Source organism: Somniosus microcephalus, chromosome 5 (assembly GCF_052327205.1).
Source record: "Somniosus microcephalus isolate GS21.2 chromosome 5, FLI_Smic_1.0, whole genome shotgun sequence".
Taxonomy (NCBI): Eukaryota; Metazoa; Chordata; class Chondrichthyes; order Squaliformes; family Somniosidae; genus Somniosus; species Somniosus microcephalus.
Window position 1 is genome coordinate 97,391,193 of NC_140991.1, and position 21,286 is coordinate 97,412,478.

The window sequence follows — 21,286 nt, forward strand, 5'->3', positions numbered from 1 at the left end:
AAGAAATGGCAGACCAATTAAATACATATTTTGGTTCTGTCTTCACAAAGGAGGACACAAATAACCTCCCAGAGATGTCGGGGAACATAGGGTCTGATGAAAGGGAGGAACTGAAAGAAATCAGTATTTGTAGGGAAATGGTGTTAGGGAAATTGACGGGATTGAAGGCCGATAAATCCCCAGGGCCTGATAACCTACATCCTAGGGTACTTAAGGAAGTGGCCCTAGAAATAGTAGATGCATTGCTGGTCATCTTCCAACATTCAATGGAATCTGGAACAGTACCCATGGATTGGAGGGTAGCTAATGTTACCCCACTATTCAAAAAAGGTGGTAGAGAGAAAACGGGGAATTACAGACCGGTAAACCTGACATCGGTAGTGGGGAAAATGCTAGAGTCCATTATAAAAGATGTAATAGCAGATCACTTGGAAAACAGTGAGAGGATCGGACAAAGTCAACATGGATTTAAAAAAGGTAAATCGTGCTTCACTAATCTACTGGAATTTTTTGAGGATGTAACTGGTAAAATAGATAAGGGCGAACCAGTGGATGTGGTGTATTTGGACTTTCAAAAGGCTTTCGATAAGGTCCCACATAGATTAGCGTGTAAAGTTAAGGCACATGGGATTGGGGGCAAGGTATTGACTTGGATAGAGAACTGGTTGGCAGACAGAAAGCAACGAGTTGGAATAAACGGGTCTTTTTCCGAGTGGAAGGCAGTGACTAGTGGGGTACCGCAGGGATCGGTCCTTGGACCCCAGCTATTCACAATATATATATATATATATATGATCTAGACAAGGGAACTAGATGTAATATCTCCAACTTTGCAGACGACACAAAGCTGGGTGGGCGTGTGTGCTGTGAGGAGGATGCTGAGAAACTCCAGTATAATTTGGACAGGTTGGGTGATTGGGCAGAAGCATGGCAGATTCAATATAACGTGGATAAATGCGAGGTTATCCACTTTGGTGTCAAAAACAGGAAGGCAGATTATTATCTGAATGGCAATAGATTGGGAGAAGGGGAAGTGCAACAAGACCTGGGTGTCCTTGTGCACCATTCGCTGAAGGTAAGCATGCAGGTGCAGCAGGCGGTTAAGAAGGCAAATGGTATGTTGGCCTTCGTAGCGAGAGGGTTTGAGTACAGGAACAAGGATGTCTTGCTGCAGTTGTACAGGGCCTTGGTGAGACCACATCTGAAGTATTGTATGCAGTTTTGGTCGCCTTATCTGAGGAAGGATGTTCTTGCCATGGAAGGAGTTCAGCGAAGATTCACCAGGCTGATACTTGGGATGGTAGGAATGACGTATGAGGAGAGATTGGGTCGATTGGGCTTATACTCGCTGGAGTTTAGAAGAATTAGAGGGGATCTCATTGAAACTTATAAATTCTGACAGGACTGGACAGACTAGATGCAGGAAGGATGGTCCCAATGGTCAGGGAGTCCAGAACCAGGGGTCACAGTTTAAGGATAAGGGGTAAGCCATTTAGGACAGAAATGAGGAGGAATTTCTTCACCCAGAGAGTGGTGAACCTGTGGAATTCTCTACCACAAAAGGCAGTAGAGGCCAATTCATTAAATATATTCAAGAAGGAGCTGGATATATTTCTTAAGGCTAAAGGGATCAAGGGATATGGGGAGAAAGCAGGGACAGGGTACTGAATTAGGATGATCAGTCATGATCGCATTGAATGGCGGAGCAGGCTCGAGGGGCCGAATGGCCTACTCCTGCTCCTATCATCTATGTTTTCTATGTATACCGGTCAAGAGCCCCTGTTTGTTTTGCAGCTGCTATCTATAATACTGCTCCTCCCCCAAGAGCCACTACTAAGGTTACAGCCGTCAAGGGTAAAACTGCTCCTCCTCCCATCACAACAGTTTTTCCCCAAAGCCTGTCCCATGCAGCCATGAAGGTTTTGGTAAATGGACACATTTTGAGTGCACTAATCGACTCATGCAGCTCTGACAGCTTCATCAGTGAACAGGCTGTCAGTAAGTTAAAACTGCCTATTTACCCCTCGGACAGGGAAATTGCAATGGCTCTGACAACACTAACCACCAACTCTTGTGGCTTTTGTCTTGTCGACCTTATTCTCAATGGCCACATTTATTTCTCCACCTGGCTCAGGGTGCTCAAAAACCTATGCAGTGATGTGCTCCTGGGTCAGGATTTCCAGAAACAACACAAAAGACTCGCTTTTGAGTTTGGAGGGTCAAAGCCAGAGCTTACTATTTCCAAAGTACCGTTATGTGCGCTTTCGGCAGCTTCGCTCGACGAGCCCTCCTTGTTTGCCAATCTTATCCCCGATGTAAGCCCATAATCACTAAATCACGACGTTTCAGCCAAGATGATCTATCCTTTATCGAGGTAGAGATCTCTCGCCTTCTAGCTGATGGTATCATTGAGCCATGTTCATCTTCCTGGCGTGCTCAAGTCGTCGTTGTTAAAAATCCTCTGAAGCGACACAAGAACCGTCTTTGCATCGATTACTCGCAAACTATTAACCAGTATACCGACCTGGATGCCTACCCACTACCACGCATCGATGATATGGTCAATAACCTTGACAACTACAAGGTATTTTCAACTTTTGACTTAAAGAACGCATACCATCAAGTACCATTAAAGGACTCTGACTAAAAGTATATGGCCTTTGAGGCCAATGGTCGGCTTTACCAGTTTTGTCGCCTTCCATTTGGGGTCACCAATGGGGTGGCCGTCTTCCAACGGGCAATGGATAGCCTAGTCAAACAGGAGAACTTAACGGACACTTTTCAATAGCTGGATAATATCACCATTGCTGGTCATGACCAGAAGGAGCATGATGCCAACCACCAGAAATTTACTGACGTTCTCCGTCGTCGCAACTTAACCTTAAATGAGTCCAAATCTGTGAAATCAGTACCATCAGTCAACATCCTTGGCTACTGGGTGGGCAATGGCGTCATCAAACCGGATCCGGCGCGACTTCGTCCGCTTCGGGAACTCTCTCCTCCTACGAATCTCGGCTCTCTTCGTCGGGCCCTCGGCATGTTCGCCTATTATGCGAAGTGGATCCCCCACTTTTCCAACAAGACCCAGCCCCTGCTTCACGCGAAGTCAGTTCTGTTGGAGGCAACGGCTATTTCAGCTTTCGACCTCCTCAAGCAACAACTGGAAAAAGCCACGCTTCGTTCCATCGATGAAAATCTCCCTTTCGTGATCGAGTGCGATGCATCGGATGTGGCGATCTCGGCTACCTTGAATCAAGGTGGTCGACCCGTTGCATTTCTGTCTACAACTTTGCAGGGTAGCGAGCTCCATTATCCTCCTGTCGAGAAGGAGGCTATGGCTATCTTCAAAGCAGTACCTAAATGGAGTCATTTTCTCGCTCGTCGCCATTTCACGCTTATAACCAATCAGTGCTCCGTGGCCTTTATGCTGGATAACCGGAAACGCACTAAGATCAAGAATAACAAAATACATCTCTGGTGGATGGAATTGGCCGCCTTTGGCTACACCATACATTATCGACACGGCAAAGAGAATGTGGCCCAGGATACCCTCACGCGTGCATTCTGCTCTTCCATGTCAACTTTGATTCTTGCGGATCTTCATACTGACTTATACCATCCTGGCGTTACCCGTATGTTACACTTTGTGCGATCTAAAAATCTCCCATTTTCTATGGAAGGCGTGAAAAGAACATGCTCCACTTGTAGAATTTGCACAGAATTAAAACCGCAATTCTTCCGTCCGTCGGATGGCTCGCTCATACATGCTACACAGCCTATGCAGCGACTCAGCATTGACTTTAAAGGGCCACTGCCTTCCTCAACATGAAACATCTACTTGCTTACTATGGTAGACGAATATTCACACTTTCCCCTGTCCCAATATGCTTACTTCCACAGTGATCAAATGCCTCGATCAGGTCTTTTCCCTTTGCGGTACGGCCAATTTCATCCACTCTGATCGGGGTCCCTCCTCGGGGTCCCTCCTTTATGTCCAGCGAACTCAAAAGTTATCTTTCCCAACGGGGAATCGCCACAAGTAGAACGACACCGTATCATCCTATTGGAAACGGACAGGTTGAGAGATACCACGCTATCATTTGGAACGCTGTTCGTCTTGCACGGAGGTCACACAACCTATCAGACCAGCAGTCGGAAACTATGCTCCCTGACGCATTGCATTCCATCAGGTCTCTTCTTTCTACATCCACCAACGCTGCTCCTCACGAACGATTCTTCGGGCTCCAGCGTCGCTCCACTCATGGGACGTCCCTAACATCATGGTTGGCAGCTCCTGGTCCCGTGCTGCTCCGAAGATTAGTCCGATCCTCTAAGAGTGATCCCCTCGTCGATGAAGTGGAACTGACGGATGTCAATCCCACATACACGTACGTGCGGTACCCTGATGGCCGGGAATCCGCAGTGTCACTTCGGGATCTGGCTCCCTGCCCACGGACCCAATCGATGGTGGGATCCGTATTAGTGACGCCGATACCCTGCGCTCCTCTGAGGATGATGCCCTACCCGGGACATCAAGGGATCTGCCAGCTATTCCGCTGGATCAACCCGGGGAACAGAGCGCTCCCCGCGGGATGGCCACCCGAAGCCAGGACGCCGGACAGTCACCGACTACTGGGCAGGGTGAAGCCAGCTATGCGCCTGTGGGGGCCCGCACCCGGAGCCACGATCTCCCCAGTCCCCCTCAGATCGATGAAGGCGACACGGACTCTGCCAGCCCGCTGGTATGAACTAAGCGACCCAGGGACCAAAACACGGTCCGAGGAGACGTGCCTTCCTGCCACCGACGGAGATCCAAATGGCTGCGTCTATTCTTAGTCCGATTAATTCGGTAGAAAGAAGCCGTCGGACTTCCAATCTTTCAGGCGGGAAGGATTACGTGAATCTTGCCATTCATGTAGCAATGACTTATGAAATAATACTGGGCGGCCTGCTGGTGGCGCTGTCCAGGGAGAGTATAAATACTCGGGCATGGGCCCAGCTTGCTCAGGCCATTTAGTAAACAGGAACTAGTGAAGGACAGCTAGACCTCCATGTTGTGAAACAGTTGATTAAAGCCTTGTTTAATACTCAGACCAAGTGCCTAGTAGTTTTCTTACGTCACCTTCCATGAGAAGACTGACTTGATTCTCAATTGCCAATGATTGAGTTAGTTAGCTCAACGGGTAGAATAAGACCATACCCCATAATTCTGCATCATATGTTTGTTTATTTATGTCAAATGAAATAATGCGGATGTGAAATTTAAATTAAATGGTAACTTCAAAACATTTTATCTCGCAATCTTTTTTCAATTATTATGTCAACTATGAAATAAGAAATTTATTATGATAACCACATCATCGCACATGGTATTGGAACAATTTTGCTTGGTTATTGTTCAGAAGTCGGCAAGAGATTATAAAATAAATTGTAATTTGATGGTAATCTTAGAAATGCAGGACCATAGGAACAAGAGTAGGCCATTCAGCCCCTTGAACTTGTTCCTGCCATTCTATTAGATCATGGCTGATCTGTACTTCAGCTCCATTTACCCGTCTTTGTTCTGTATCCCTTGATACCCTTGCCTGACAATGTGATCAAAAGGTTGTATGATGCTGAACATTTTGTTTGACCAAGCATCAGCAGCCTTTCAGGGAGCGAGTTCCAGATTTCTACTACCTTTTGTGTAAAGCAGTGCTTCCTGATTTCACTCCTAAATGGCCTAACTAATTTTAAGATTGTGCCCCCTTGTTCTGGTTTCCCCCACCAAAGAAAACAGTTTCTCTGTATCTAGCCTATCAAATCCCTTTATCATTTTAAAGACCTCGATTAAATCACCTCTAATCCTTCTGAACTCAAGTTGGTGCTAAGCTGATACAGATGAGGCAGCAGCGGGAGCGCTGGTCACACTGTTCCGAGGCTAAAGAGGGGAAAAATCAGCCCAGGTTTCCCCTTCAATTGCTGTCCAGTAACTCCAGGAAAGTACATGTGTGAACACTGGCCATGATCTGTATTGGGCTTGTCTGTGATTCCCCCAGGTCAAATAGCTTGTCCATGTTTACTGACTCAGCTTATGCATGAAGAATAACCACTTTGGTAATGTTATGCAGGTCTTCTGACGTCAATGGAGCCATACCCCAGTTAGAGTTACTATCGTTAGGAAGGGGGAGAGAAAATGAAATGATCAATTCTGATTTCAAAGGACATATTATAATAATATATACTTAATTGATTATTAAATAGTTAAGATGGATTCTACAAAGCTTATCGAGATTTGCCAGGTCTATAACAGTAATTTGAGATCTTCCTTCTAAATTCTTTGTTCCTACTATTTTTCATTTTGTTAATTGTGAAACTTATTAATGTTGTGCATTTATGTGTTCTGTAGGTGAGAATAATGAAAACCAAGAAGCAAAAATGCTTTCAGAGTTGGACAGTGGGAAATACAGCTCTTACAGGTATATTTGCCACCTACAGAAAATGGATAATTGTGCAGTTCCTTGTATGCTGAAAGAAAATACTAGTTTCTGTTCTTTGATGATTTATTATGAAGTGATGTTGTTTGCTTTTGTGTTAGTACTATCTTCTTGTTTCACAAATATAGACATCTTGCTGGAGTAATTGAAGATAGGAAATGGAATGACAAGTGCATTTAGAATATTAAGAATTTGAAACAAGAAAATTGTTCAAATATAGGCATCTTTTTATATAGCATAAAATGCTAAATGCAACAGCAGACTAAGCAAGAGTGGTGTAATTATTTTATTGACTTCTAATATTTTACGCTTCGACATTGGGACTATCAGATTTAAAGCTGACTGGTCTACAGTTCCCTGGACATGTTCTATCTCCCTTCTTAAATATAGGTATAACGTTAGCTATCTACCAGATAGATTTCAGATTTAAAGAAAGAAACAATGCATTTTAAAATAATCTAGGGAAGAGATAACAGAGGCACTATCACACATATTTAATCATTTATTAGGAAAAGGTCTAGTGCCAGAGGACTGGCGGATAGCTAACGTTATACCTATATTTAAGAAGGGAGATAGAAATTGTCCAGGGAACTATAGACTAGTCAGCTTAACATCGATAGTAGGAAAAATAATGGAATCCCTACTAAAGGAGAAAATAGAAAAACATCTAGAAACCATGAATAGCCAACATTGATTTTAAAAGTGAAAGTCTTGCTTGACCAATCTCATTGAATTCTTTGAAGAGGTAACAGAGAGAGTAGACAAGGGTAATGCAGTAGATGAAGTATATCTAGATTTCCAAGAAGCCTTCGATAAGGGACTACATAATAGACTAATGAATAAGGTCAGAGCATGCAGAGTCAGAGCACAAGTAACAGAATGGATAGCTAGCTGGCTACAAGACTGAAATCTGAGTGTCTGGGTAAGAGTAGGTATTCATGGTGGCAGAAGGTGGGAAGTGGGGCCCCACAAGGATCAGTGCTGGGACCATTATTGTTCACAATTTATATTAATGATTTAGACTTTGGAATCAAAAACACAATTTCTAATTTTGTTGATGACACCAAATTAGGAAGGATAGTCAACACTGAGGAGGTCTGCAACAAATTACAAGAAGACATTAATAAACTTTCAGAATGGGCATATAATTGGCAATTGAATTTCAACATAGATAAGTGTGAGGTATTACATTTTGGTAAGAAAAATAAGGAGGTCACATATTACTTGGAAAATAAGAATCTAAATGGGGTAGAGGAGCAAAGGGATCTGGGAATACAAATACATAAATCACAAAGTTGTGATGCAGGTCAATAAGGCCCTAACAAAAGCAAACCAGGCACTAGGGTTTCTTTCTTGAGGGATAGAATTGAAAAGTAGAGAAGTTATGCTAAACTTATATCGAACCTTGGTTAGATCACACTTGGAGTATTGTGTACAGTTCTGGTCGCCATAATATAAAAAGGATATAGAAGCGCTGAAGAGGGTGCAAAAAAGATGATCCCTGAACTGCAAGTTTATACCTATCAGGAAAGGATGAACAGGCTGCAACTCTTTCCTTTTGAAAAGAGAAAGCTGAGGGGTGACCTAATAGAGGTCTTTAAAATTATGAAAGGTTCTGATAGAGTAGACATAGCAAGAGTGTTTCCACTTATGGGGAAGAGCAAAACTACAGGCCATCAATATGAGATAGGAAGAAATCAAATAGGGAATTCAGAAGAAACTTCTTTACCCAGAGGGTGGTACGAATGTGGAACTCGCTACCACAGGGAGTAGCTGAAGCGAATAGTATAGATGCATTTAAGGGGATTTTAGATAAGAATATGAGAGAGAAGAGAGTAGAGGGTTATGCTGATAAAGTTAGAGGAGGAAGGATGGGAGGAGGCTTGAGTGAAGCATAAATGTCGGCATGGACTGGTTGGGCCAAACTGCCTGTCTCTGTGCTATATATTCTATCTAATTCTATGTACTTGCAATCATGTAGCATCTTTCACAACCTACGAATGTCCCAAAGCAATTTTCAGCCAATGAAGGACTTTTGACGTGTAGTCACTGTTATAATGTAGGGAAATTTGGCAGCCAATTTGCGCACAACAAGGTTCAACAAACAGCAGGGAAATAAATGACCAGATAATCTGTTTTAAGTCTAGGTTGAGGGATAAAAATGTTGGCAAGGACACCAGGAGACTTATCCTACTCTTCTTCGAATAGTGCTGTGTGATCTTTTACGTTTACCTGAGAGAGCATACAGGGTCTCTGTTTAACGTCTCATCTGAAAGGTGGCACCCCACTACTACACTGGAGTATTAAGTGTTGTGCTCAAATCTCTAGAGTGGGACTTTTAATTTGAAAAGTGTAAGTGAATACAGTAAGTCTCTAAAAAAGATGGACTTCAAACAGCCACATAGCTACTAAAAACAAGTTGGTTTTTTTTAGTGCTAATTAATCTCAGAAATCTATAACTTTTCATCATGAGGTACAGTTATGTGGTTTACTAAAATAAGACGTTCTGGGAGTTATTTTCTTGATGTTGAATAATGTTGAATTGCTTTTGAACTAAGCGTGCAATCTGGAAACCAGATGCACCAATTTACCTGAGACTAGTCATTCAGTAAGGTTGAATCAGTGGGCAGGACCAGAAATGTGTAAAAAAAAATAAAAAAAAAAATTAAAAATATCAGGTATGAGGAATTCCAGTATGCAACCACACAGGTTATGGTAAAAGCGATACAGAATCTTAATCTTGTTCTCTTTCAAGCAGTTCCTAGTGGCCATGATGTTTCCAATTATTTACTTTCAAATATATCCTGCCACCACCTGCATATGCAGTTTTCTATTTATATCAAAATTCTTTTATTTATAGATGCAATTATGTACAGTAGATATCTAATTATGTTGAGCATACAATAGATTTAAGCAGTGAGTGTTATTGGAAGTTGGTTTCTTCCTGCATGTAGTTTGTTTTAAATAAGACTGGTGTGTATATCTTTTATGCTGTGATGTTAACCAAATTACATGATAATCAATCTTATCTTGGTACATTTTGACAGGGTGGAGCAGTGAAGGAGGGATGAAAAACTAGCTTTAAAGTAAAATGATTAATTTACAGTATTGTATCATTTTAGCAAGTGATATCTTGTATTATAAACCACCAAGCATAGTGCCCCAAGGGAGACGAATCCATACAGATTCTTTACGTTAGAATTCACACAAATTGTCAACATTTCTCTTTATACAAGATTAGTTACTGACAGAAGATCTTGTTAAAATGTAGAGTTTTTTTTTAAATAGCTAAATTTGAACATGGGAATTGAGTGTGGTATGCTATCTAGCACTAATACAAGAAGTAACCAAGCAGGCTTTGCCAGTGATGTTGCATAATGATCCTAATGTACAAAAAAAGAATGTCATCTGCTGACCAAGGTTTGTGGCATCAATGTGAAATTGATCATTTTCACTGAATATTTTCACTGCAAATGTCTGGTAATCTTGCAAAGAGAAAGTTCTCAATGTACTGAAGTTTAGTGCTTTTAGCACTTCCTTTCATTACCTTCTAGTAAATATGCATTTTCAGAAAAAATAGTATATGCGATAAGCAAATTCATGCACACCAAGGAACACCGTACAGGGTACTTGTTAAATACTATACAGTACTTGGTCTGAAGAACTCAGTCCCTTAGTACCTTGTCCGAAATGACTATGCTCAATGGATCAATCCAACGTCCCATTGCATATCTGTAAGCTTACAGTTACTGCACCCTGATTCACTCACTAATTCTGAATTTACAACCTTATCAGCACTTCTAGAAAACATAATTGACACCTCTTTGCAGACAGCTGTCTATTTAACTGAAGTCTCCTGTAGATAAATATACATCAGTTGCAATCAGCTGTTTGCAGAGAAGTAATGATTATGTTCTTCAGCAGTGCAAACCATTCAGAGTTATAAAATTATTTGAAAAATCCTGAGATGATTAATTACTTTTATTGAAATATCATACCTTGAAGACTACTGTTTTGCTGATCATAAACTCTTAGGTAAACATTAAGCACATTGTTTAGATTGTCAGTAGCTGACATATTGAAGGTTTGCTAGCTTTCAGTCTGGAAATGCTGCAATACCTCATTGGATGTATCTTCAAGACCAAGTAGTTCTACTATTTAACTAGTCATTCTAACCATACTCTTCTCATTGCGATTTTGCAGCAGTTGCCTGTTTTTTTTTTAATGACCACTCCTATTTCTGGTTTATATTTAAACCTTAAAAGATTTCTATTAAGTTGTATTCCAGTTTATATCAGGTTTTTTTGTACAGCTTGTGAAGTTTTTTTTTCTCGGATGTGTGTGAAATAGACATGTAGCAGTGGCTCTGCCAATAGAAGGTCGTTGAGCCAACTGTGCTACATTCCAGTGAACTAACAAAAGCCTTATTACACAAGATAATCTAGACATGTTAACTATCGAAATTATAATTAACAGTCTACACGCGCTAATACTCTGTAAATTAAACTCACCCGATAAGGATAGATGCTGGTAAATCCCATTTCTTGTTAGTGTGAGAAAAAGGCTATGGAACAATGTAAGCAATCCTATTTCATCATTTCACGTATTACAAGATGCATTCTTCTCTCTTTTTACCATCTTTCACATCTGTGCTGCCTCATTGCTAGACATAGCATCCTGTTGTGTCTTCCAATCCACACCTTGAAATGTGGGAGAAATGTTGCCAGTGATTTTCTGAGAGGGGAACAATTCTTTCACTAAAGATTGAGTTTTCACTTTGTTGTGCTCTTATACATAAAGATTCCTCCACATTTAGGCATGCTACTGATGAATCTATGTGCAGGCCTGTTTTAGTGGTGTTAGTAGTGTGGCAGGCTTGGACATTAATACTAACCCAGGAATCTGTTGTAGAGTGAGTGAGGGAAGAAGTTTTTTTTAATTAACTTTTGCTGGGAATAATCTGTATGTTGCTAGATACATCAATTTAAGTTGCACACATCACAATTTAATAAAAACTTGTCAAAAGTATGAATTAATAAAACAAATTTATAAACACAGAACTTGATGCTAAACTTGCCCATTTGAGTAGCTGAATTCTGCTGTCAATCGAGGCCAAGTTTAGAACTCTAGCCTCCATAATGCATTGAAAATCTGCACCATTAGGGTTAGTGAATCCATTTTTTTCTTACGATAGAATCTTGGAACCATATTTTGGTAAAAGATAAATTGGCCAATTTCCCTGGTGTCACCACCCAGTGAATGCTTATTCCGTGGGCACAAAGGTCAGGAAAAAGAGGACGGTGAACTAGTATACCAATTCTCTGCCCATTTAAATCGCACAAGGATATTCAAGGTTTCTTGTGAGGGGTGAGGCAGACCCTATGTTTGTAATAAGCAGAGGGCAAGCAGTACCATAATAATGAGATAGGGATGTTTACAGTCCTCCCATCTCCATTTTCTGTGGTTGCATCCTGGGGCTCCTGTTTCCAGTGGTGCCTTGTGAAGCTTGCGGTGGTTTTTGTGCCTGAAACCTCCCTGATCAGAGGGTGTGAGGGGGCCTGACGGCAAGGTGAAGGAAGGCCAAAAGATAAGTGGCCTTCCTTTGTAGGGTCCATCAGATTTATGGAGGCCTTCTGGATGCCATTTGCAAGATTGCCCTGAGTCTGGTGGCCATGGTCACAGCTGGTGGCCACAGCTGCAGGTCTGAAAGGCTTGCACTTCTCTTGCCACACCCCATCACCCAATTCCCGGCGCAAGACCCTGCTGGGGCAAACTGAGCGAGGGCTGCAACTGGGCCATGTTATCGTCAAATTTGGGCATATTATACCTCAGGTGCCCTGTGCCTGTCCAGTGTCCAGACACAGGACCACCAGGAAAATCAGCCCCAAAATATCTTGGCAAGGGCAGCAAAGTTAATGAGAACTGTTTCAAAAGACATCAGTAGTAGGGAAAATGCTAGAATCTATTAAGGACATGGTAACAGGGCACTTAGAAAATAATAATAGGATTGGGCAGAGTCAACACGGATTTATGAAAGGGAAATCTTGTTTGACAAATGTTACAATTTTTTGAGGTTGTAACTAGCAGAATAGATAAGGGGGAACCAGTGGATGTGGTGTATTTGGATTTTCAGAAGGTACTCGATAAGGTGCTACACAAGAGGTTATTGGGATTGGGGGTAATATACTAGCATGGATTGAGGATTGGTTAAACAGAGTAGGAATAAACGGGTCATTTTCGGGTTGGCAGGCTGTAACTAGCTGGGTACCGCAAGGATCAGTGCTTGGGCCTCAGCTATTTACAATCTACATCAATGATTTGGATGAGGGAACCAACTGTAATATATCCAAGTTTGCTGATGATACAAAGCTGGGTGGGAATGTAAGTTGTGAGGAGGATGCAAGGAGGCTTCTAGGGGATATAGACAAGCTAAGTGAGTGGGCAAGAACATGGCAAGTGGAAAATAATGTGGAGAAATGTGAAGTGATCTACTTTGGTAGGAAAAATAGAAAAGCAGAGTATTTTTTAAATGGTGAGAGATTGGGAAATGTTGGTGGTCAGAGGGTCCTGGGTGTCCTCGTACAGGAATCACTGAAAGTTAACATGGAGGTACAGCAAGCAATTGGGAAAGCAAATGGCATGTTGGCCTTTATTACAAGAGGATTTGAGGATAAGAGTAAAGACATCTTACTGCAATTATATAGGGCCCTGGTGAGACCACACCTGGAGTATTGTGTACAGTTTTGGTCTCCTTACCTAAGGAAGGATATACTTGCCATAGAGGGACTGCAATGAAGGTTTACCAGACTGGTTCCTGGGATGGGGGGAATTGTCCTGTGAGGAGAGATTGAGTAGACTAGTTTAGAAGAATGAGAGGTGATCTCATTGAAACATACAAAATTCTTACAGGGCTTGACAGGGTAGATGCAGGGAGGATGTTTCCCCTGGCTGGGGAGTCTAGAACCAGGGGTCACAGTCTCAGAATAAGGGGTCGGCCATTTAGGACTAAGATGAGAAATTTCTTCACTCAGAGGGTGGTGAATCTTTGGAATTCTCTACCCCAGAGGGCTGTGAAGGCTCGGCCATTGAGTATATTCAAGACAGATCGATAGATTTTTGAATATTAAGGGAATCTAGTGATATGGGGATAGTGCAGCAAAGTGGAGATGAGGTAGATGATCAGCCATGATCTTATTGAATGGTGGAGCAGGCTCGAAGGGCCAAATGGCCTACTCCTGTTCCTATTTCTTATGTTCTTATGTTAAAACTATATCTGCATTATTATATTGTCTGAATTAACAAAGCCAACCTATATAGCTGAAAAATTGAAAACGTTTTTGTGTAATTGTAGTGGTAGCTGTAAGACGTAATTGTAGGGTTAATTTGCAGGATTTCAGTGTAATGTCTGGTTTATATAATTTACTGTATAATCTTGGGATCCTCAATCTGTGATTTGACATGGCTAAGATTGCCCTGTGTATTTTTATGTGGGATACCATTGTGGAATATGTGAATATTGGTAAATATTATGGCTGTCCTGCTTGTAAGTTGCAAACCATTGCTTGAAACTTTGTATAATCAGTTCAAGTGATGTTGCTTGTTTTTGACTTTTCCTTAACAATGTACTTGCATTTTATGTTATCAAAGCCTGTGATCATAATGGCCAAGTTGTGGTACAGGTGTTGCCACTTTTTGTGGTTTTGCTTTTTGTCTCTCAAACTAATGAGAAGTTCAAAGATGATATTTTTCCACCACGTGGTCTGATGTTAAATTAGAGTCATAGAGTTATACAGCACAGAAAGAGGCCCTTCAACCCATTGTGTCTGCGCCAGCCATCAAGCCCTGTCTATTCTAATCCTCTTTTCCAGCACTTGGTCCGTAGCCTTGTATGCTATGGCATTTCAAGTGCTCATCTAAATGCTTCTTGAATGTTGTGAGGGTTCCTGCCTCTACCACCCTTTCAGGCAGAGAGTTCCAGATCCCAACCACCCTCTGGGTGAAAAAGTTTTTCCTCAAATCCCCTCTAAACTGCCTGCCCCTTACCTTGAAACTATGCCCCCCTGGTTATTGACCTCTCTACCAAGGGGAAAAGTTCCTTTCTATCTACCCTATCTATGCTCCTCATAATTTTGTACACCTCAATCAGGTCCCCCCTCAGCCTTCTCTGCTCTAAGGAAAACAACCCCAACCTGTCCAGTCTCTCTTCATAGCTGAAACACTCCAGCCCAGGTAACATCCTGCTGAATCTCCTCTGCACCCTCTCCAATGCAATCACATCCTTCCTATAGTGTGTCGACCAGAACTGCACACAGTATTCCAACTGTGGCCTAACTAGCGTTGTGTACAGCCCCACCATAACCTCCCTGCTCTTATATTCTATGCCTCGGCTAATGAAAGCAAGTATCCCATATGCCTTTTTAACCAACTTATCCACCTGTCCTGCTGCCTTCAGGGATCTATGTACATGCACACCAAGGTCCCTCTGATCCTCTGTCCTTCCTAGGATCCTACCATTCATTGCCTTGTTAGTCTTCCCAAAATGCATCACCTCACACTTTTCAGGGTTAAATTCCATTTGCCACTGTTCTGCCCATCTAACCGACCTGTCTATATCGTCCTGCGTAGCCTGAGGCTTCCCTCCTCGCTATTTACCACTCCACCAATTTCCGTGTCATCTGCGAACTTACTGATCATACCTCCTACATTCATATCTAAAACATTAATGTACACTACAAACAGCAAAGGACCCAGCACCGATTCCTGCGGTACACCACTGGACACAGGCTTCCAGTCACAAAAACAACCTTCGACCATCACCCTCTGCCTCCTGCCACTAAGCCAATTTTGGATCCAATGTGCAAAATTGCCCTGGATCCCATGGGCTCTTACCTTCTTGACCAGTCTCCCATGCGGGACTTTGTCAAAAGCCTTACTGAAGCCCATGTAGACTACATCAACTGCTCTACCCTCATCCACACACCTAGTCACCCCCTTGAAAAATTCAATCAAATTGGTTAGACATGATCTCCCCCTGACAAAGCCATGCTGACTATCCTTGATTAATCCTTGCTTCGCCAAGTGGAGACTAATTCTGTCCCTCAGAATTTTTTCCAATAATTTCCCTACCACTGATGTTAGGCTCACTGGCCTGTAATTCCCTGGTTTATCCCTACTACCCTTCTTGAATAATGGTACTAAGTTAGCTGTTCTCCAGTCCTCTGCCACCTCCCCTGTGGCCAGAGAGGCTCTGAAAATTTGTGTCAGAGCCCCTACAATCTCCTCCCTTGCCTCACACAGCAGCCTGGCATACATCTCGCATGGGCCTGGGGATTTATCCACTTTTAAGCCCGCTAAAAGTGCTAGTACCTCCTCCCTCTCAATACTAATTTGTTCAAGTATATCACAATCCCCCTGCCTGATTTCTATGCCTACATCGTCCTTCTCCATAGTGAACACAGATGCAAAATATTCATTTAAAACCTCACCTGCATCACCCGGCTCTACACACAGATTGCCACTTTGGGCCCTAATGGGCCCTACTCTTTCCCTGGTTATCCTCTTGCCCTTAATATAGTTATAAAACACCTTGGGAATTTCCTTTATTTTGCCCGCCAGTATTTTTTCATGCCCCCTCTTCGCTCTCCTAATTTCTTTAAGTACCTCCCCTGCACTTTCTATACTCCTCTAGGGCTTCCACTGTTTTTAGTCCTTTCTACCTGCCAAAAGTCTGCCTTTTTTTCCCTAATCCATTCTTGTATATCCCTTGACATCCAGGGTTCCCTGGGCTTGTTGATCCCACCCTTGACCTTTACGGGAACATGTTGACATTGTACTCTCTCTATTTCCTTTCTGAAAGACTCCCACTGCTCTGATGTGGATTTTGCTACAAGTAGCTGATCCCAGTCCACTTTGGCCAGATCTTGCCTTATCATATTAACATCAGCCTTCCCCCAATTTAGAACCTTTATTTCCGGTCCATCTTTGTCCTTTTCCATGACTACCTTAAATCTCACCGAATTATGGTCACTGTCACCAATATGCTCTCCTACTGACACTTCTACCACTTGCCCGGCTGCATTCCCTAGAATTAGGTCCAGTACCGCCCCCTCTCTTGTAGGACTTTCTACATACTGGCTCAAAAAGCTCTCCTGGATGCAGTTTAAGAATTCTGCACCTTCTAAGCCTTTTACACTCTGACTATCCCAGTTAATATTGGGGAAGTTGAAATCCCCTACTATTAATACCCAATTATTTCTACACTTCTCTGAGATTTGCCTACATATCTGTTCCTCTATCTCCCCCTGACTGTTTGGGGGGCCTATAGTACACTCCCAGCAAAGTGCTTGCCCCCTTTTTGTTTTTAAGTTCTACCCATATGGCCTCATTAGAGGAACCTGCTAAGATATCATCCCTCCTTATAGCAGTAATTGACTTCTTGATTAATATTGCAACACCCCTCCTCATTTACAACCCCCTTTGTCTCGCCTGAAGATGCTATACCCCGGAATATTGAGCTGCCAGTCCTGCCCCTCCCTGAACCATGTCTCTGTGATAGCAACAATATCATACTCCCATGTGTTCATCAACACCTTCAATTCATCTGGCTTACTCGCAAGACTCCTTGCATTAAAATAAATGCCATCCAGCCTTGCCATGCTCCCTTGTGCTGTTACATATTTGCTCTGTCTTCCAGGCTGACTTGTTTTTTCCTCTATATTTGGCTGTGCATCACCCCCTACTATAGCTCCACTCCATATCCCAGCCCCCTGCCAAGTTAGTTTAAACCCCCCTGTTATGTTCATTAATAACTAGACATTCTTATTATGAACAGCTAGCTTCTAGCTAGTCATTTATTCAGTACACGTTCTCTAGGTACAGCATCTGTAGAGATTCAGCATGTGTACTTCTGTGTGCAGGCAGCCATCTTGACTACTGCCTTGTGGGTAGCCTAGTGCATCGTGGGTAGTGTAGTCTTAAACACATACAACTAAATATACAGCTCTACGGCTCCATCTAGTGTACCACTCTAGAATGACATGTTATTGATCATTACATCCCCCTTTCTTTGAGGTTAACAAAATCAATATCAATGAACTTTCAAGAAAAACAATAAAGATGATATCAGTAACACTTTTGTTAGTGCTCTATAAACATAAACATTTTCACAACAGTCAATACATTTTCAATATAGTTTTTCTTTGTACTCAAAGATTAAGTCTATCAGGCTTTTTTACTACACGTGTGGATCTTCTCAGCATGGGTAAGTCTGATGTGTTTTCATGAGATTGTTCTGGTGGTGACTGACAAGATTCAGTTGCGGTATTGTCATCAATCTGCTCTTGGATAGTTTCTTGTGTTTTCACGAGGGAACGGCGGTTCCTCCTGAGAATCTGTCCTTCCTCAGTTCTAACAGTGTATGACCTTGGTCCTACTTCCTCAAGAACTGTAGCTTTCCTGTTCCATGCATCTGGATCCTCAATCCTGACAACATCATCCCTTGTCAATGGTTTTAGAGTTTTGGATGACTTGTCATAGTATGATTTCTGTTTCAGCTTTAACAGTTGAAGTCTCTGTCTCAGTTCCTTACTTTGCTGTTCTTTTGCACAGCAGGGTAGCGTGGTGCGCAACTTGCGACCCATTAGTTGTTCAGCAGGTGAAGAACTTCAGTCTAAAGGTGAGGCTCGGTAACTCAGCAGGGCGAGATAAGGATCAGACTTGCTTTCTGTCGCTTTCTTCAGTAGCTGCTTGAGAACTTTAACACCTTTCTCTGCCTTACCATTTGACTGAGCATACAAAGGACTGGATGTGATGTGCTGAAAGTCATACTGTGCTGCAAACTGTTGCCACTCCTTACAGTTGAAACACGGACCATTGTCGCTAACGGCAATCCTGGGAATTCCATGTCTGGCGAAGATGGATTTCACATGCATTATGACACTGCTTGCTGATGTGCTTGAGAGCAGCGCCATCTCAGGATAGTTAGAATAGTAGTCAATCACTATTAGATATTCTTTACCATTCAAATGAAAGAGGTCCATACCAACCTTTTGCCATGGTGCTGTTGGTAAGTCAGCTACTATCATTGGTTCCTTTGTTTGTTTGTTTTGGTGTTTCTGACATGTCTCACATATGCCTGTCTCACATATGCCTATCATGTTCTCAATGTCCTTATTTATGCCAGGCCAATAAACAGTGTCTCTTGCTCTCCTTTTGCATTTTTCAATTCCGAGGTGTCCCTCATGAATCCTTTTGAGCATGTCTTGACGTAGAGCCTGTGGAATGACTATTCTGTTCTGTTTTAGTAATAGTCCACTTGCGACACTCAATTCTGACCTTATGTGAAAATATTTTGGACAGGAACCTTTTGGCCAACCATGATGAATGTTCTCTATTACTGTTTGTAACACTGTATCTTTTACTGTTTCTTCTGCTATTTGCTTTGATTTTGTGTCTGACACGGGCAGCGCAGCAGTGACCATACTCACATGAACATCCACGTCTTCCTCAGTAGAGCTCACATGACTCATTGTGGGTGCTCGGGATAGTGCATCTGCTAACACTATGTATTTGCCTGGTGTGTAGATCAGTTCAAAGTCATATCTTTGCAGCTTCATCATGAGTTGTTGAATCCTTGGAGACATCTCATTCAGATTTTTTTTTTTTGATGGCAACCAGTGGGCATTGGTCTGTCTCAACTGAAAGTGGGAAGTCCATATATGTAGCCATGGAACTTTTCTAATCCAACTACCAAGCCTAGACATTCCTTTTCAATCTGGGCATATCGACACCCAGTATCAGTCGTAGACCTGGAGGCATAGGCAACAGGCTTCCAATCTTCACCCTCTGCTTGTAGCAAGACCACGCCTAGGCCATCCTTTGATGCATCCGTTGACACTTTGAATCTCTTTGTCGGGTCAAAGAAAGTGAGTACAGGTGTGGTTGTCAGCATTGTTTTGAGGTTCATCCACTCTTGTTCATGTCTTTCTGTCCATGCGAAATCATTTGTTTTATGTAGCAGGTCTCGCAGACAGGTTGTCTTGGCTGACAAGTTAGGAATGAACTTTCCAATGAAGTTTATCATCCCCATGATGCGTAGTACTCCTTTTTTGTCAGTGGGTCGGGGCATTTTGAGTATGGCGTTTACTTTTTCCATATCTGACTCTATTCCTTTACCAGATAGAATATCTCCTAGGAAAGTGACTTCCTGGACGCCAAACTGACACTTGGCTTTGTTGAGCTTCAGTTCATTCCGGCGTATGCTCTGTAGCACTTCAGCCAGTCACTCATTGTGTTCTTTCAGTGTGGAGCCCCAGATGATGATGTCATCAACATAGACCCGAACTCCTTCCAGACCTTCAATTATGTGTTCCATCGCTCTATGAAAGATTTCAGATGCAGATATTATCCTGAAAGGCATTCTGAGGAAACAATACCTGCCAAATGATGTGTTGAAGGTACAGTATTTGGTGCTCTCTTCATCCAGTTTTAGTTGCCAAAATCCTTGTGAGGCATCGAGCTTTGTAAAGTATCTGGCACCTGACATTTCACTGGTGATTTCTTCTCGCTTGGGAATCTGGTAGTGTTCACGTTTTATGTTTGCATTTAAGTCCTTTGGATCCATGCATATTCTTAGATCATTGTTCTTTTTCTTTACACATACCATGGAGTTAACCCAGTCTGTTGGCTCTTCGACTTTCCTGATGACTCCTAGTGTGGTCGTTCTGTCCAGTTCTTTCTTGAGCCGGTCACGCAGGGGTGCTGGAACTCTTCGTGGAGCATGTACCACTGGCTGAGCATCCTCCTTTAGTTGGATCTTGTAAGTGAATGGTAGAACTCCAAATCCTTTGAACACATCCTGGAAATTATTTACTACAGAATCCACTGAGTCATCTGGTCTGTTTATGGCACAGTTTATACGGTAGACTCTCTTGACCAGTTCTAAGTCTTCACAAGCTTTGTCACCCAGTAGTGAATCAAGTCCTTCAGCCACAACAGAAAACATGAGATGATGCACTTTGTCTTTGACTTGCACTTTAAGTCTGCATACACCTAAGCTATCTATTTTCTGTGCATTATAGTTCTTCAGTAGTACTGACATTTTTTGTATTTTGGGCTTTTCTTTCATATTTTTAATGTCACTCATACTGATTAAGTTTGCTTTTGCCCCAGTGTCTAGTTTCAATGTAACTAATGCTCCATTTATCTGCAGTGGGATCATCCATTTGTCCTCTTTTACTGCATTGACGTTATGTTCAGCATTGTCCATATCTGAGGGCTGCACATTTTCTGTGTCATTTTTGACATTGTCACATGACACCATTCGTACAAAAAATGTCTCGCTTAAATCAGTGTCCTCAATCACATTGACTTGGACTTGTTGCCATTTCTTTGTTTTTACTTTTGAAAAGCATTGTTTGGCAAAGTGATTCTTTCCATGACATTTTGTGCATATTTTTCCAAATGCTGGGCATTGTTTTAACTGGTGTTTGTAACCACAGTGTTTACAATTAAAAATTCCTTCCTCCGATTGCTTTTCATTTCTGTTCTGCCCATGTTTCTTCCCTTTGTAGGACACAGCACCGACAGCAGCACTTACTACAATCGCATCATTATTGATTTCACTGAAAGTCTTCGCGTGCTGTCGAGCTAGCTCACTGGCTTGGCATATTTTCACAGCATTTTCCAATGTCAGTTCGGTTTCTCTCAACAGACGTTCCCTGACCTTTTTATCATGAATACCAAACACAATTTGGTCACGAATCATGGATGCTTTCAGCTCAGAGAAATTACATGTCTGTGCTTTCAGATCA

The 21,286-nt window shown here is 42.2% G+C and overlaps 1 protein-coding gene across 2 annotated transcripts in view; it reads left to right on the forward strand.

Annotated features, from left to right (window-relative positions):
• tbc1d5 (TBC1 domain family, member 5) overlaps nt 1–21,286 on the forward strand; it is a 508,566-nt gene that overhangs the window by 73,332 nt on the left and 413,948 nt on the right. For both annotated transcript variants that reach the window (XM_085988017.1, XM_085988016.1), the window contains exon 2: nt 6,389–6,458. In XM_085988017.1, the coding sequence (XP_085844143.1) occupies nt 6,389–6,458 (70 nt within the window). The remainder of the gene's footprint in view (nt 1–6,388; nt 6,459–21,286) is intronic.